The sequence below is a fragment of the Prionailurus viverrinus genome, chromosome C1 (genome assembly GCF_022837055.1).
Source record: "Prionailurus viverrinus isolate Anna chromosome C1, UM_Priviv_1.0, whole genome shotgun sequence".
NCBI lineage: Eukaryota > Metazoa > Chordata > Mammalia > Carnivora > Felidae > Prionailurus > Prionailurus viverrinus.
The window spans coordinates 158,071,795-158,090,645 of record NC_062568.1 but is presented as its reverse complement, the minus strand read 5'-3'; the positions used below and the strand labels follow the sequence as shown (position 1 = coordinate 158,090,645).

Below are 18,851 nucleotides of genomic sequence, written 5' to 3'. Positions count from 1 at the left end.
CCCATCATATGGGGCTCTCTGCTGTCAGCGCAGAGCCTGCGTCAGAGCCTTGGTCCCTCTCTCTCTGTCCCTCCCCTGCTTGTGCTCTCTCAAAAATAAATAAAACATTAAAAACAAAAAAAGAAGACGACTTAAAGAAATACCTGCCTTGTGCTGGCTTTTTGTCTTATGGCTCTGCAGTCCCTAGGGGCGCTCACTGACATTTGGAGGGAAAGTTTGCCTGGGGAACCCAGAGCCTTTGCTATGTGAGCCTTGTAGAGACTGAAGCCTATATCCTGAATACAGCTGTTCTAAAGAGACTGAAACTCACCATTGGACTGGTCTTCCCCGTAGTTCTTATGGGATGGTGCATATAGGAACATCAGAGCAAAGACATACAGGTTCCACATCCCATAGATGCCTGTGAAAAAGGCACTGTTCACTTGGACTGTGACGCCACCCCACTTCCAGTGGCCTTCAGTCACCTATGGAAAAAGGACAGTGACATGCAATTAGAACCAAGAAGAAACATAACACCAAGACAGGAGCCAACCAACACAAAAACCAAATGTCTTCTAACCTCCAGGAAAACTAAAGGGCCATGTAAGACTCCTTTTAAAATCTAAATCATACCAGTATGGATTTAGGTTCACTGAGGGCTTACTGTGTGTCAGGTACAAAGTCAGTAGTTCTCACACTGGCTGTATATCAGAATCACCCGGAGAGTATCTCTTCCTTGAACAGCAGTACATAGTTAGCCTTAATTTAAAGAAATTGTGTTTGGGGGCGCCTGGGTGGCTTGGTCAGTTAAGTGTCTGACTTCGGCTCAGGTCATGATCTCACGGTCCGTGAGTTCGAGCCCCGCGTCAGGCTCTGTGCTGACAGCTCAGAGCCCGGAGCCTGTTTCAGATTCTGTGTCTCCCTCTCTCTCTGCTCCTCCCCTGTTCATGCTCTGTCTCTCTCTGTCTCAAAAATAAGTAAACGTTAAAAAAAAATTAAAAAAAAAAGAAATTGTGTTTGAGTCTCACACTTATCCATAACTATAACTCCTCTTCTGTCTGTCTTCCCAGCTAGATGTAACGCCCTGTAGGCAGAAACCATTTCTGACTTGTTTACTGCCATACCCTCGGTGCCTGACGCATCACAGTGGCTCAATGAAGACAAGCTGATTAAAGAAGCAAATGAGTGAGAGTGAGTCGCTTTCCTTAGTGGGACAGAGTGGGGAAGCAGGGAGACACAGGCTTGGGGTCAGAGACGGGATTCAATGCAGACTTTACCACGCACTCTCTGCTTAATGTAAGTGAAGTTAAGATGAAGACTCTGAACTTCAATGACCTTAAGGGCAATATAAAAATTTGCAGGGTTACTGAGGAGAATTAAGTAACCATATTCCTAGAAATGTCCTGACACACAGTAAACACAATAAATCTTAGGTCTTACATTGTCACTCTATGTAAGTCACTCATGAAGGTAATTATGAAGCTCTCATATGCTTTATAATTCTACAAGAATGTTTTGAGGCTGGTTTTGTCTATGTTAATGACTTGATAATTGTTTTGAGGGCTGTCTGATGACATATGGATTACACTAAGAACTGTCAACAGAACTGTTGACCCGAGTGACTAAACATGTGTGCCAGCTCTGAGATCAATGAAACGACTCTGACCACTTCTGCTTGCTACAGGAAATCTTAAATGGGAGTAAAAGAATACTGGACAAATGTTCCTGTGATAACTTAATGAGACTGCATTATGTAAACCATCTCTAGGAGACCCTCTTGGAGCTAAAGTGTAAGATGGTAATCTATTCATTTGTATCTGATACAGATGGTATCTGTATTCATTTGACACCGTCTTTATAGCCCGCGACCCCAGGGGCCCCAGGCATAATAAAGCCGTAAGTACAGGTGTTTCCTTTTGAAATACCTGGAGTGTCAGTTAATTAAGTTAACTGTAGACTTACCAGTTTTAGTTTGGCCTTGGTGACACATAATTTTTCATCTTTGTGATGCATAAACCACCATTGCAAACTCTTACTTATTTTCAAAAATAATTCACTTGATATGATGTGCTCAGGAATATTTTTTGGCAAAGAAGAATTTCATAACCATTATTGATTTTAGAACAATGTACAAGCATTCAAGCTACTTAGGGCTGACTTTTTAGCAATGTCTCCAAATGTCACTCTTCTTACTTTAAAGAAGAATATCCTAACTTTATAAAAATTACAGTACTTAGGGCACACTTAAGATGATTTTTAATGAATATAATGGAAGAGGAGAGGAAGTCTTAAGATAGTTCCTGGAAATATGTACCTGCTGTCATAACAAAGAGAACCGTTCTGTGTGATGGAGGAGGGGAGGCTGGGATGGGAACTGTCGGTAAAATGGCGTAAGACAGTTCTGATTTTCTTCCACTCTGTTAAGGCGGCGGGTCCCTCAATAAGGGAAGGGCCTTCAAGAGACCCTACTTCCAATGACGTACGCTGGGAATACTCAGTACTGAATTTTGCTGAAATGGATTCTTGTCAGGACTGGCATGACTGATCTCAAGAAAACAGTCACCTGTATTCCTGGTACACAATGGTACTCGACAGACAGACGGTTGTTGAATGAATATGGACAAAAGTACTGGCATGTGCAGGAATGCAAGTGCAAATCCATGGAAATAGAAAGGGAGGATAGAAACAGTCACTCTAAGAAAATATCAGATTGCAAAGTAAAGAGAAAATATTGCATTCCATAGTAAATAATGATACTTTTACTTAAAAGTAAGACATCAATGGGTAGTGTTATTTCACTTAAATATTGCTCTCTAACAGATATTAGCAAAGATAAGACATTTTAAAATAATAACAAAGATAATGATAGTTGACATTTATTCAAAGCCAATATGTCAGGCACTACAGTAAGAATTTTACATGGAAGAGATCAGTCTTAATAACAGCTTTATGAGGTAGGCAGGTAATATTTCCACTCAACATATGGTAAACTATGCCATAGGGAGGTACGTTATCTCGCCCAAGATTGCTTAGCCAGAAAGTCATGGCTCTGACTCCAAAAGAAGGTATTCTCAACAGTAGGAATATTATTGTAAACAGGGGTGAGTGTGTTAAGTTGGCATATGAAGCCACTATTGCGGAAGACCAAACTTCCTTTGAAAACTCACTTAATTAACCATAATGCACATTATTATACACAGGTTCATATATTCAAATCCGTATAGCAATATATACGCACTATATATCCTAGACATAGTAATGTATGGTATAATAAACTGGATATATATGCAAAATACAACTTTACAGTAGAACCACTGAAATGAGAATGCTCATACCATGAGGGGTACCTCAGGTGGCCTGAGGAGCCACAGCAGATTCGTGCCCCTGTCTCATGTCTGCTGTGAGACACATCCACCTTGTTTAGCATGGAGTTGCAGAATTACCCGTACCCATAATTTGTCATCTCTAAATGTATTATTTCCTGCTGAGGGCAAAGAGTTGAATTTGCATAAGTGAGCTGTATACACAGTGTCACTCGACTGTGTGTGCCTGCCCTTCTCCTCCCTCAATTATTCCTGCCTGAGACCTCCTGAGCTCTGAGCACATTCCCACCAACGTGAACCACAGTAAGCAGCCTCAACAGAGCAGGCAGGCCCTGTAAATCCAAAATCTTATTAACGCCAAGGCAGAGAGGTGACACTCACCCTCTTTTAACTTCTGGAGAAAAAAATCAGATAGCCCCCAGTGGAAAAAAAAAGGAAAGAAAATCATCTTCCCCCTGCATAAGTCTTGTTTCTAAAAGTCCCTGTTTTTCCTGATTTAACATTTGAACAATTTACTTTTGTGTGAAACCACCCAATTATACCCCTGGAGCCAAGTGAAGGTCAAATCCCTTTACACCCAGTAGTCTTGACAACCAACATTCCACTTAACAACAAGATTTCCAAATCCCAGACACAGGCTCTCTTACTGGAAACATTTCCTCCGTAAGTGACAGAATGAAGTGATCACACACACACACAAAAGAGCCAGGGACAGGCTCTCTGGGAGTTTGCTGCATGTGGCTTGACCTGAATGTCAGGCACCTGGGGGTCCCCTTAGTGAAGGTTGGTGACCTTCTTCCCTGCATTGCACTTCTGTTCCCTACTATCCGCTACCTCTAAACGGAACGCCTCTTTCTTTTCCAGAGGGAAGGGGCTAAAATACCAGACTGTGATGTACCATCTCTCGGTTGCTATGACTGAGGCCATTAAAATGGCAGGCATTAAAAGACTGCCCCTCAGGACCCAGCTACAAAGCCTCAAGGTCACTGCATTCCACAGCTTCCTGTTAGCCCTTCATTCCTGGCCTCAGAGCTTCAATATCCTGGCGAGATCCCCTCGCATTATATTTCATGGGGCTTAAATGCAAGCTCTCTCAGCAAGCCCGAGAGTATAATGGGAGTTTTAATACATTCCTTTTACCTAAGGCTGGGATCTATTTCAAAAAGTTACCCAATAGGTTTTCTTTCAGGTGAGCTCATTGCTGAGACATTCCAAAATGACATTAAAAAATAAATCCTCTGATGACTATATTAGTACAGTACCTGGGACATTGAGAGTTATGCCTGAAAACGTCTTAGATATCTATAAATAAACCTTAAAAAAATAACCCAGCAGGAGGAATGTGAGGAGCTAATGGAATCCAAAAGAACTCGCTGCTACCCCCTTGGAGTAGAAATCCACTCCGGGCTGACTGTCGCGGCAGATATAAAAAGCCAGCCACAGGCTGGAGCTATGTTAGAAAATACTGGGGCAATGGAATATTAATCTTTTTCTCCAAAGAAAAGCCACAAACTCTGCTCCTTAGAAGAATTGGCCTACCTTGCTGTAAAAAGGTGCGCTATCTAACATATACAAGGCTAAATTCGGGAAACACATAGGTACCTCAAAGATTGGCCAGTTGTCCCTTCTTGACTTCAGGTGGAAGGGACCCTCTGCAGAGGCAGGAGGGTAAGTGGCATGGGGACTGTGGTGGTGTGGCTTCAGCTTTCCAAGGTGGCAGACACATGTTGTTAGGACCAAAAGTGCCCTTTCTTTCTGCCTCCCTGGGAACATATCTTGGGATTGCCTTTCATTCTTCAGTCCAGTTTAACTTGAGGTTCTTTTTCTCCAAGCACACCCTGCTCTCTCGGACTCCCCCAACTGGCCATATTAAGTACCACAGCGCGTTACTGCGGCACTGGGGCTGGACACTTTGGTCACACGAGGGAACTGGCCAAAGGATAAGTCAGGCCTCAGACACCCTTGTTTGAGTCTCAGCTGGTTGAATAAAAAACTCATTCAGAATTTGAAATATTTTTACTGCATTTGGAGTGGCGAGTGAAATTTCCAAGGCTTTATAAACAAACAGTCTGATACAAACACAGCACTGGTGTAGGTCACAGCAGACGTGGTAAGCTGAACTTACGAAGACAGATAGCATATTTGTTTTATTTTTTTTTTCCACATTCACGTCAGCCTTCAACAGCAACACTAACACTGCCCAGTGGGCAGAGCCCACATGGCTCGAGGGGCTCCTAACTTGGGTCAGAGGCGCCTTTGGGTGTCCTTCCATAAAGTTCAAGAGGTCCATGAACCGGAATGAGAACAATTATATCTTTATTTTCACCCGTTTCTAACTGAAAGTTACCATTTCTTTCATTTATGAATGTAGAAAACAAGTTCCTGTTAATATTAGCACCACTGATAATTCTGCCACCAATAGAAATCATAATTTTGTATCAATCACAATTATAGATATAGATCTGTAATATCTGTAACATATATAATTGCAAATACCTATATATCTGATTCCCTTTGAAGTCCAAAGTTTTTATTTTACTCATTTAAAAACATTCCAAGAAGAAGCCCACAGCCTCCACCAGGTTGCCCAAGGGGGTTGGTCTATGGCACAAAAAAGCACAGGAGCCCCTCTGAGGAAATAAGCTAGCAGAACAAGACAAATCTGCATCCCAAGGCTCTATCTGCACTACTTACATTTTCAGTTTGGGCCAAATACAGAGAGGACAGAACAGTTGGCAAAAAAAGAAAAGAAAAAGTCAAAAGGACTGGGTTCTGGTCCCTAACTTACTGAATGTCCTTTGGACCAATATTTACCCTTTTTTTTTTTTTATTCACAAGAGCACAGCTATTCCTGCCCACGATGTGCCAGGCACTCTGCAAATTACTTTGCAAGCGTTGCTGCCTGTGATCCTAACAGCCACCTTTTGCAGAACATCCGTTCTACATATAAGAAAATTCAACCTTAGAACTGTGAAATAACCCATCCACAATCCTACCCGGCTGGAAAACAGCACAAATGGGAAATGTCTCTAAGGCCATTCGATTTCATATCTTAGCAACTGGGATAGCAAAACTTACCCTACTTCCCCACAGGATTTTTGCAAAGCTCCAATGAATGACAGAAAGGTAGCATGTCAGATTTAAACAGTACTTTCCACTTTCCAAAACCAGTTACCAATATTTAAACATTATTACCATTATTGAGGTCATCAAGAGAGCAAAAGTTTGAGTTTTGGAAATAACCAGCAGAAAGGTAAGATTCTATCAAGGGGACTTGTGAATTGTATTTCATGTTTAAGTGGCAATATAATTACTGCAAAGAATGGCTGATGGACTGTAAAAGGATCTATGTTAATGCTAGATAAGGATCAAATCAAACTGATACTTGCTTATTGCTGTTCTGCTATAGGGCTTGAAAAGTGTATTCTCAACTAAATGAAATAAGTGCCCTTCCATCTGGCTGCAGCCTTTTAATTTATTCAGCAACTTCTTCTTCCCGTGAGGCTGTACTGAAAGGGAAAATTCCGTCCACCTCTGGCCAGGTGGAATGTCCCTTAAAAAACATGGTCTGAAGAGCTGCCCAGCATTATAGCCTCCCTGCTCCTTCCTCAGCGGCTCTCTAGAATTTTCTATGCAGAATAGAGGCACCTCTCCAGCACATTCTCACCCTGACTGTTCAGGATCCACTTACCTGACTAACGATGAAGAAAATGACAGTCATAGCAGCACAGGCCAAGGTTATCAGCATGAGGAACTTGAACCTGAAAATCAGCCCCTGTTAGGAAGGAGAAAAAGAGTAGCTTAACACACTCCCAGCTGGTACCAATCCTTTTCTCAATATATAAATCTATAAAAAACTAATTTTAAAGAAATCTATAAAACCAAATCCCTAAGAGTGACTAGTAAAATAATTTCACACAGTAACATTTCTCCTGCAGAGGTGAATGTGGCTGAAAAATTTATTGGGCCAAATATTTCTTATGTTCTTATCTCTCATGAAACAGTGATACCAGAGCCTGGGAAAATTATATTCACAGCACGTGGTGAGGCTGCTAATTTCCCTGCTAAGCTGGTTATGCTTCTCTGCAAGGGTTCAAAGTCACCAAATCCAAGTTTTCTGCGGTTGTAATAAAATTCTGCTCCAGTGAACAAAAAGAAATGTGCATATTAATCAACATGAAGTGGATTTGGTTGAATTTTCTCATGTGTCACTCCAGCTCTAGAGACAGGCAAAGCTTCAGCAAGTGCCCAGGGTTTCCTGAGAGCAGGATTTAAGGGAACCTGTGTTTCAGGGAGAGACACCTCTTATTCAGGGGTGCTTAGTTGCAGATCCACTGCATATAAAAACCCTGGGGTTCTGCAGTTTCTGTTTCTTTTCATGGAGGAATTAGGCCCATGTCTCTCCAAGGACAGCCACTTAGGCATGAGTCCAAGGGATCCTTGAAAAATTAAGAATGTGTTGCTTGTATTAGAGATTAGAGGATGTTGAGTGTTTTCCCTTGAATGAGATGCATAATATATAAACAGAAATTACCGAATTCTATCTGATCACCTGCTGGATATTTTAGGGGAAATGTAGCCTCTTGGGAGCCTAAAAATCAGATCACCTGGGCTGAAGCCCAGTCTCAAGGCTGATTCTGCCCTAGTCAAATCTCCCATCTAGTATCACCCACATTCCACCCCAAAGCTGAAGAACCTGCTGAACAAGTTCACCCCTACTGAGGACAGAAAGACATATATACCACAGAAAACTCCAAGATCCATGCAGGCCAGCTAGGTGTTTTTAAGGTCGGATTTAGCCTCTTATTTTGCCCAGAGCTCCTACATTACATGAGAACCTCTAGATGTGTATTTGAAATAAAGGCTTCTAATCTCCAGGTATAGGTGTGTGGTATGTGTTTACATATCAAGCAGGAGACACCGAGTAACCAGATCCTGCATGAGCCAAGAGATTTGCTCACCTCATAGTGCAGCCGCCGGACTTTGCTCATGGCTGGCAGGCTGGACTGCTTCCCACTGATGTTCCGAAACACCTGAAACACCATGAAGCACAGAAACAGGAAGTAGAGGCAGAGGCAGATGCCAGCCACAATGATGAAGGCCATCTGATGGTTTCCAGTAAAGGAAATGGCAGGCTAGCTGGGGACACAAGCATGTCTCAGCTCTGTTGGCAACAACACCCTCTGTCTCCAAATAGTTGGGCAATTTTCAGGAGGATAAAATATTAAAACTGGTATTCTAATGCCAGTGATAGAGATTTTCTGACACAGAAGTACAACGGAATGGAATGAACCAAATTGCTCTCTGAGGCAAGGAAGAAGAGGAATGGAGTCTTGCTTGTGAGAAATGCAGATCCCAGGGCCCACCTTAGACCTACTAAATCAGAATCTGCCTCTTAAGATCCCCAGGATACATGTATGTACCATAAATTTGAAAAGCACTAAAATACTGGATATCAGTTGCAAATTACTGATCAGGTAGAATGCTGCATTAAAATCACCTGAAGTGTTAAAATGCAGCCCAGGTTTCACTGAAGATATATGAAATCAGATTTTTCAAGAGCAGGGAAACCATGAGCAGGGATCAAGTTTAAGAACCACTTGGCTAGTTAGTCCTTGGATTTTTATAAGAGGACTGAGACACCCTGGAATCAGGAAGTGATGGAGTGGGGGATGGGAGCAGCCACAGCAGCTAGAAGGGATGCTGGGCATGGGACCTACGTCCTTGAAGTAAAACCAGGGAGGAAATTCTGTTTGCAATCTTCTGTTACCACAAGAAAAATCTTGTCAAATGGGACAGGGGGCAGAAGGACAGATGGCCAAATTGGGAGATGAGGGTGGGGGCAGTATATACGTTGAAACTGATCAGGGCAACCCTGAGGCCTATCTTTAAAGCTCAACTTGAGAACCACCAAGGCTTGGGGTACACTGAGCTGGCTTGGGAGGCAGGGCAAGTCCTTTCTGCTCCAACTCTACCCCAAGTTGCATATTTTAAAAAATTTTAACAAGTGTGAACTCAGCATGTATATTTCATTAAGTAATACATTTAATGCAGTTTCTCCTTCTTCCATAAAGCCAACAGTACCCTGGAATGAGGAAACCTGACATTTTATTTGCCTCCCTGGACCTCCATCATATCTGTACAATGAAAAGGTTGAAGTAGACTTAACATTATGAGTACTTCCCGTGTTGTGCAGCTCACATTTTGGAGAGGAAGGATGGGAGTCATGGTGAGATCAACTCTCTCATCTTCAAGGTAATGATACTACTGAATCAGTTTGCTCACAAAGTTCTTGTGACACTAAGAAGCCCAGATAAACATCATGGCCGAACAAAGCATTATTTACCAGCACGTGACAAGATATTATCCATCAGGAAATAATACAACTCCAGCCTTTCTCCCCACTCCAGAGGAGAGTCTTTTTCTCCCAAAGCTCTTGACATATTATTCAGGAAGATAAAATATTTAAATCCAGCATCCTAAAGGGGATAAGCTAAGACCGTCGCTTCTGCTTCATGAAGATGACTCAGACAGAGTTTACACCAACCAACCAGAAGCGTCGGCAACTCCCCTGGAACTAATCACCTTAGCCTTATCTCCATGCGGTCTCAGAAAGGAATGGCAGCAGCACGTACGCTGGCACACCAAGGTCACTGTGAGAAGTCGTGCACACAGATGACTTTGGAAACGGGCTCTCCCACAGGGGCCCAGATATGAGCCTCTGTGGCTGCAGGGAAAAGCTAGCCATGCCGGAGTCTGCAGTAAACAAGCGTATAGATCATTTAGACAGGCTGTGGTAAGACTAGCAACTCTGATCCATCTGCTGTGAGGACGCACTGCAACTTCTTCATTTTGCCTCCTCTCACAGGGCTTAAAAGCAAGCATTCATTCTTCTTATTTGCCTTAATTGCACCGTTATCATTGGTCTGAGGATCAAAGCTCTGGCCGAGCACACATGGAGAACATTAGCAGGACTTAGAAAATCATCTTGAGGGACCAGGTGGCTATGACAAGAAATGAAACCCTGAACCCAGCAAGGAAGGATACAGCCAGTTCGGTTCCAACATCTGTAGTCCAGATACTGTAGAAGGGATTCGTGAGTTGTACCCCTCTACAAAGAAAAACGATATGGAAAGACACAATTAATACAGAGGCAGAGGGGAACTTTCTTTTTACACATTCTTAGTTTCTCACAGCCAGAGGGGTGGGAGCTGTATTTAGACTAAGAAAGGCTGGCAGACTTAAAGAGAAACAGAGTCTGAAGGATAGGGCCAGCACAAATATCTTCCATCTATAAAGGGCTTTGTCTCTGATTTAATCCCAATCTTTATCTGAGGATGTGACCATGTCCAGTGCTTTCACCCCATAGGCTCCCGGCCACCCTTCCCCTTTTTGAATACCTCTAAAGGAGCTGGAGTGGACATAGGGATGCACATGTTAGCCCAGGACCCCACAGGCACCTGCTCACCTCTCACACATATCAAATATGAAGAGGCAGAAAGAGCCAACAGCGATTGGTCCAACTTGCTTCCAATACCCTGCTATGTGATTCCGCTCATGCTGATCCTGAGGAAAACCAAATTGAGAAATGAGACAGGGGAAAGCAAAGCACTTCTATAGTTAAGTCAGTCATTCAAACACCTGTTGTATATCAAGCATCACGCTAGGCTCTAGGCAGAGGAGAATGAGTAAGACCAAAATCTTTGTTCCAAAGGAGCTCATCGTTATCAGCCCACCCATAGGGGCCCTCATAGCAATAGGAACAGGATGCTATGGGAACCCAAAGAAAGGTCTTGTACCCTCAGCAGTGGAAGATCTATGGTCTGTAAAAGGACTCATTCAGAGTTGAATTCCTATGTGACTAAACACTTGTGTTTGATCAGTTGGGTGGTGCCCAGAGGACAAAATAAAGACTCTAAGGCATTAAAATATGTCAAGAGATATATCAATATCTCTCATGGTTAGGATAATAGACATATATTTTCCCTGTCTTCATTAAAATCAAGAGTGGTTCCTCTTGAGAGATACGGAAAGATACCAAGAGACAGAGAATGAAGGAATATAAAGTGAGAAAACAGGGAAAGGCAGAAGACAAATTGTAGCAGCCAGGCTGGAGCCCAGGTGGGGACACTGCACACAACTCACTCTGGGCACTCCACCATGGCAGGCTGCGCTGCTCTACCTGAGTCTCCTGTATCCTGTCCCGGATGTGAGGGCTCATTCTCAGTGCATCACTGCTGGAGGGGCCCTTATGGCTACCCCAGCTGTAAGCTAACACCTCTCTCTCCTCTCACTGCTCCTACAAGGGCTGCAAGTCTTCAGAAGCAGTGATCAAACCATTATGGGATTTAAAAACAGTCCACTACTACGAAGCTGATTGTGCCTGACAGGAGGACCAAGCTCCAGCTGGCACATCACCTTAGCCACAACGTGATGACTGCACCATTCTTATTTTTATCCATGGTACCTTCAGTCCCGCCTGAAATATGATTTGATGTCTGTGCAAACTGAGACCAGGGAGGTAATAGGGGTTACTAGGCCACCTGGATAAGTTGCCAGTGGGAAAGAGCCAGGCCCACATTCACTGGGGGTTACCTTGGTCCTGGGGACAAGAAGAGCTGAAGCCAAAGCAGAGGAAATGGTGGTAATTGTTGACATTTGTGTGTTTACTTTCTGTAAAAAATACATCATCTCATTTAAATCTCACAAAACTCTATGCTTTAGGCCTTTAAACTCCATCTTACAGACAAGAAACCTGAAATTCTGAGTGATTAAATCACTTGCCTAAGGCCACCTGGCTAGTTCGTAAGTGGTAGAGTAGGAATCTGAACCAACGGTCTGACTCCAGACCCTTCCTTCTAGTCCCTTCCTTCGTCAGGAGGCTCTTACCATCATGTGCTCGCCACAGAAGATGATCCAGAAGGAGAGAAGCATCGCATAGAAGATGCCCTGTCGGATGTCACCAAACAGCAGCATCCAGGTCCAGTCAAATCCAATGGAAAACCACTCCACCGGGATGTTGATAAAAGTCATGGAAATCCCAAGGGCAAAGATAACTCTGATCATGAGAGAATATCAGGAAAACCACTTTATTCATCTGGGAGGCAGATTTTTTAAAAAAAAACCAGTTTTGGGAAATGAGATGTTTCATATTAGGACTGAAGCCATATGATCAGTTTCTTAGCTCTCATTTCTACAGAGATGCAAAATGTCTTATTTTGTTAGCACCACTGCAGAACGAAGGAGTGTTACATTAACATTTTCTATGTAATTGAACCTAACCTCCTTAATGCCCTGAACTTTATTTTGGTACCAAATCAGATTAAGAGCTTCCTACAATGTTTTCCCCCCGCCTTTGCCTTCTTAAGCAGACCTCTTTGAACATAATTATCCCCGCTTACCTATTCAGGTAATCATTAACCTGATCATTAAGAACACTCATTATCATCATTATTATGATATCCTCAGCAACTAGGAACAAGCATGATTGTTTCAATAATAAATCACTCCAAACAACATGAAATACTTCTTTTAGCTGTGTGTTTAGTTTTTATTTTGTTTTTTCCCTATTGTACTATTAATTGCCACTGCTCTATCAAGTTCATGCGTTTTGTCACTGATTTATTCATACTTCCATTCATACCTATGAAATACAAGGGTTAATTAAGCACAGATGACACACCAGGCATTTTGTTAGGACTAGAGATACCTAAGAGAGTAGCCCTCTTCTACTCAAGGAGATATATGTAGTGGCTGAGCCAAATAAAGTGTGACAAGTGATATATGACAGAAGTGTGCACAGGCTGCCACACGGACTTCTAACTTTGGCAGAGACAGAAACCGAGAAGAGCTGGGAGTCAAGATTGGGGAGGTGGAAGGACATTTCAAGCAAAGAGAAAAGCCTGGATGGAGGCACAGAAGCCTGGAACAGCCTGAAGCATGTAGCACATACCAGGAAATGACAGGACATGACACTAAATAAGTAAAAAAAAAAAAAAAAAAAAAAGCTGAGTTCATGAAGAAACTTGCCTACCCCATCAGAGAACTTGAAATTTATCTTAAAAGGACTGAGGATCCAATAAGAAGGTTAAACAGTGGAATGATATCATTCATTCATTCATTCAACACATTCATATTTATTGAGTTCCTACTATGTGCCAGTCACTATTCTAGATGCTGGGGATATAGTAGTAAACAACGTAGGCAAAGATCCTGCTCTAACGATGCTTGCATTCAGCAGGGGTGAGAGGATGGGTCTGGGAGGAAAGATAACAAATAAATATAGAATATAATGAAGAAAAATAAATCAAGGTAAGAAAATGAAGAAAGAAGGAATACTACTTTACATAAGGTGGAGAGGAAAAAGTCTCTAAGATAAGAGACATTATGACAGGGCCTGAAGAAAATGAGGAATTGGGCTACAGAGATATCTAGGAAAGAGCATTTCAGACGAAGAGAACAGCAGTGCAAAGGCCATGGGGTGGGAGCATACCAGGCATGTCTAAGCATCATCAAGGGGGATGGTAAATGGTAGAGAGGATCGGAGATGAAATCAGAGGATTTGAAATGAAAAGCCAACAGAGAGCTTTGAGCAGAGGAGTGACAAGATCTGATTTATACTTGAAAGTGAACACTGGCTGCTATGAGAATAGACTATAGGAAGGACAAGAGTGGAAGCAAGAAGAGCAATTGAGAGGCTATTTCTAGTCATCCAGGTGAGAAATGAGAAGTGAAAGTGAGTTAGACTATGGTGGTAGCAATGGATACAGTGAGATTTCCAGCTGGGTTGGATGAGGGGTGTGAAAAAAAGAAGTAAAGGATGACTCCTACTTCTCTAACCTGAGCAGCTGAAAGGATGGAGCTGCCATTTCCTTCAGTGGGGATGCCTAAGAGAGGGGCAAGTTTGAAGCAGAGGAAATAAAATGTTGTTCTTTGCATGTGTTACATTTTTGTGCAAGTGAAGATGTTAAATAAACAGCTGGAATATTTGGGTTGAGGGCTGAGAGAGGCTGAAGTTGAGGATACAAATGAAGAGTCATCAGAGTGTAGGTGATTTTTAAGACCACAAGACTAGACGACATCACTCTGGGAACAGGCATAGCTAATAAAGAGAAGAGGCCCAAAGACTGAGCACTGGCTCCCAAGTTTAAGACGTTGAAAAGATGGTTGGAAACAGCACTGGAGTCAGTGATGATCAGCAAAGGAGGAGAATAACCATAAGAAGGGTGAAGAAGGCTCTGTGAAGAAAAAGGAAATGACCAATTACATCGAATACTGGTGATGAGTCAAGTGAGAACTGAGAAGTGACCATTGGATTTAGAATGTGAAGGTCACTGGAGATCCTGTCAAGAGCAGTTTTACTGAGGGGTGGAATGGGCCCAAGAAAGAACAGGTGGAGGAGATATACAGACAAAATTTTTGAGGAGTTTTGATATGAAGAGGAGTAGAGAGACGGTGTGGTGGCTTCAGGGGGAAATAGGAAAATCAAGAGTTTTGTCTAAGAATGTGAAATGGTATAGTGTGTTTGCATGTTAGTGGGAATAATCTAGCAGAAAGGAAAAGTCAGTAATGTGGGACAGAAAGGGGATATATCTACGAGCATATCATCTTTATGGAGGTGAGAGGGTTGGGCTTAGGAGCAAGGCAGTTTGTCCACAGTGACAGAGAGAAGTATCTGACTCAGACCACGGGAATGAAGAGCAAAGACAGAATAGAGAAACAGAAATGTGAGAGAGGTTTAATCCTTAGGATTTAATAATAAGTTGCGTGTGAAAGCTGAAGGAGTAAAAAGAGTCCAGGATGATTCCTGGTCTAATCACCTGCCTAAGTACCACAATGACCACTTGAACTAAACCCCAGCAAAACCAGGACCATGGCAGCCAGATCTAGAATGCCAGTGTTCTTTAAGAGTGCTCTGAAATCAGTTCTTACTTTTCTAGAAGCACTGGGGGTCGGGACATCATAGTGATCCTCCTCCAATACCACACCATAATGATGAAGATGCTGGGCGTAAGGAAGGTCTTCATTGCAAACCACACCTTGGTGAAGCCTCCATTTTGATGGATTCCCTAGACAAAGACCAATCATAATTTTGAAGGTGACTATATCTTAGTGTTATTTTCTACCAGAAAACGCATTCTGGGGAGAAGTGAAAACAGATCTTTTCTGCTGAACTTTCAAGATCAAGAGCTTTAATATTCATAGCATGTACCCTCTTCACCCTTCCCCTGCCCCCTCCTCAGGCACTGTAAGAAATCTAAATAAAAGGCAAAAAAAATGGACCCACTCTATACAAAGGGAATCACTAAGAGCATGATTAAAGATTTTTCTGTGAGACTTTTTTATTGAAAAATTGGAGCTATTTTAAGATAGCTCCCAAAATGTTGGGACAGTAAAATGTGTTAAGGTAAATCTATACAGTGGAATGCTACACAGTATTGCAAAGTATATTTATATTATATTCACAATATACTATTAAACAAAAAAAAAAGCAAGGAACAAAGAAGTCAGTTGAGTATGACTTCTTTTTGTTTGGAAAAACTATATGCATGTATCTTTCTATCTGTATAGAAAAAGTCTGTAGGGATATATATCAAAACCTCAACAGTGATTATTTATCTAGATATTATGGGCAATTTTTATGTTATTTTTTGTGTTTACTTTTGCTTCCTAATTTTCTACAATAAATGTGCATTTCTTATGTGACTTTTTTAGATAAAAAAGACTCTTGGTCCATGTTCTTTTTTTTTTTTTTTTGCCTGTTAAAAAAATAAAATGGAAAGAACCTAAAAAACACCATTGCTACCTTTAACATTTGTGCTTGAAATAAACTTAAAAAAGAAAAAAAAAAGAAAAAAGAAAAGAAAGAGAAGGGGGGTGCCTGGGTGGCTCAGTTGGTTAAGCATCTAACTTTTGGTTTTGGCTCAGGTCATGATCTCACAGTTTGCAAGTTTGAGCCCCACATAGGGTGCTGTGCTGACAGCGTGGAGCCTGTTTGGGATTCTCTTTCTCCCTCTCTGCCCCTCCACTGCTCTCCCTCTCAAAACAAATAAATAAACTTAAAAAAAAAAAGAAACATTTGTCCTTGCAAGGTGAGACATATAAAGAAAAATTACTTTTATCTTGGTATTATTACACAATCATGACCATTATAATAAAATCTTAAATGGGTACAATAACTGCATTACTTTCCATTTCTGTAATCTCTCATGTCAATTTAAATCTCAGCCATCATTTCTATTTCTCAGGTGACGCAGTGGGCACACGGAGATTCCAAGGGTGAGATAGAGTTACTTTCCAACACACATGCTCACAAACCACCGTTCTGAGCCGGTGTTCTAATGTCACATGCTGCCTGGACCCAGTAGATTCACTTACCACCAACTGAATATCCTTTATTTCCCCAATTCCAACATTGATTTTCTTCTTCTCATTCACAGGCAGCCGGATGTTCAGAAGGTAGTACTTATGAGCTACAGACCCGATTTCCATAAAAGGAAGGACATCACATTCATAGTAACGACCCTCATACTCTGGGGTCTGGAAGAAGAGCAGAGAGTTTGAGACAGAATCACTATTTCCAACAGACTATGTGTAAATTGCCTTACCTTCGCCTCATATCACCAATGCTGAAAAGCTAATGCTTAAAGGTATACCTCAGAGCTACAGATAATAGGGCACACTGGAGGCATGGTATCCAATGGCTGCTCCCTCCACCCACCCCCCAAAAAAAGACCCAGCCACATTTGAAGTGGGACCAGAAAATTTTAGATAAAAAACAGAAATCTCCTCTCTTAGCAAACACTTTCTCAGTTCTTGAATCCGCATTAAGCTTCACATCAGAATAACCTGATCTACGAGGCCTATAAGGGCTTTTTATTTGCAGCACATCATGGGAGACCACTACTATTCCGTGACTGTTGGCTGCATGGAACAGTCAACTTCTGAAATGTTCATCACACTCTTGGATGCCAAGAGTAATTATTTTCACGGCTTTTGCCTGAAGCCACAAGAAGGTGAAAATATCTTCCTTTTATTGATTTGATAGAAAAAGAAGCAAGTCAAGGAACACTTAGAATTTGGGGAAGATAGAAGGGATAAAAGGTAATAATGGAATTAGGTTGTCAGAGGTGCCAACTTGGAATTTTCTGCCTCTGAAGCTTCCTAACTGCCCAAGAGATTAGATGGCAGAAGGGAGCAGAAATTTTAATTAAGCCAAATTTAGCCCAATTTCTAGAAAAGCCTCTTGGACTTCCTGCCAATGATTGAAGAGCTACTGCTCAGAAAGCATGGTTGTGAGACATTAAAGAGTAGGGGTGCAGGTTGCTTTTGAAAACTAAATTCTGCTCTACCTCACCAGGACTCCTGGCTATGTGGCCCTGCTGAGGGGTCAGCGTAGAGGAGTAAATATGTGCATGTAGAGGCATCGGCTTTAGTAGCTAGGGACTTTTCCCTGATAAAAGAGATGAGTGTCTGCCATCGATGTAGGGTTTATATGCCAGCTTCAGTATTTTCCTGGTGTACACCTCTTAACCAAGTGATAGGGAAGACCTAATTCGCTGTTCCTAAGCCTATATTCTCAGGACCAACATAATTTTTTTGTATATCTTTAGAGTAAAAAGTCCAATGGAGAAACCAGAAGGAAGATAACAAGTAATCCACAATCTGACGGGTGTATGAAGAGTCTCTCACCCTTTGGCGATCTTGGAGAATTCTTTATTGGACAGAGCTTAGAGTGCAATAAACAGAATTCTGTATAGAGACAGAGACAAAAGTAGAGGTACAGCAGGCTAATATCTGGCTTTTATGCTTCCACTCTTCCCTTCCTCACTCATAGCAGACATTACAAATCAATCATAATAGTTTTTCATCCACTAAGGTTTGAAGGATTCTTTCAGAACTATTCGTTGACTTGGCTTATGAGATTTAAAACAATTCTTCTGTCGAAAGCTTTTTGCTTCTTTTCCAAACTTCAGTTGCAGACTGGATGATTCTTCTTATGTAGATTCCTTCTCTCCTCTCTACTCCTTTCCTTTACACTTATAAATCAGGGCAAGTATTAGGGCTCTGCAGGAACGACCCTGCTCAAACTTGGCCTCAGATTAATCCACACTGAAGAAGTTAATTATCCTCTATGTTAACAGCAAGAAAGAATTTTCTTATGTGCTTTCCTTCAGGGTCTTGTTTTATTTCTAGAAATTGAGGTTTTGAGAGGGAAGGGAACAAAACTTACTTAGTCTATTGCCACTGACTTGATTGTATTTCTCGCCCAAGGTCCCAAAGTAGTAGCAGTACTGGGTTGGGGGACATAGGTCTTCCAAATCCAGCCTCTAACTCTGATGGGGAAGAGGACCAGCCTCTAACTCTGATGGGGAAGAGGACCCTCAAGTACAGCAGGGAGAAAACAGTGATGTTGCCCCAGACATGTACTGAGGCATGTGTCTGTGGTAGGGAAGGCACTGAACGTCACTTCAGGAGACTTCTGTTCTAGCCCTGATCTGGCCCCCTGCTGGATTCCTTGAGAAGGTCATCTGCCTCACTCAGCCTCAC

General features: G+C 42.0%; 1 protein-coding gene across 2 annotated transcripts in view; it reads right to left on the bottom strand.

Annotated features, from left to right (window-relative positions):
• The window catches only part of WLS (Wnt ligand secretion mediator), a 101,447-nt gene that overhangs the window by 10,849 nt on the left and 71,747 nt on the right, over positions 1-18,851 (bottom strand). For both annotated transcript variants that reach the window (XM_047870781.1, XM_047870782.1), the window contains exons 4-11: positions 16,680-16,841; positions 15,234-15,370; positions 12,192-12,360; positions 10,771-10,868; positions 10,350-10,413; positions 8,264-8,407; positions 6,994-7,077; positions 311-464 (exon numbers count right to left, since the gene is read on the bottom strand). In XM_047870781.1, coding sequence (XP_047726737.1) covers positions 311-464; positions 6,994-7,077; positions 8,264-8,407; positions 10,350-10,413; positions 10,771-10,868; positions 12,192-12,360; positions 15,234-15,370; positions 16,680-16,841 — 1,012 coding nt within the window. The remainder of the gene's footprint in view (positions 1-310; positions 465-6,993; positions 7,078-8,263; positions 8,408-10,349; positions 10,414-10,770; positions 10,869-12,191; positions 12,361-15,233; positions 15,371-16,679; positions 16,842-18,851) is intronic.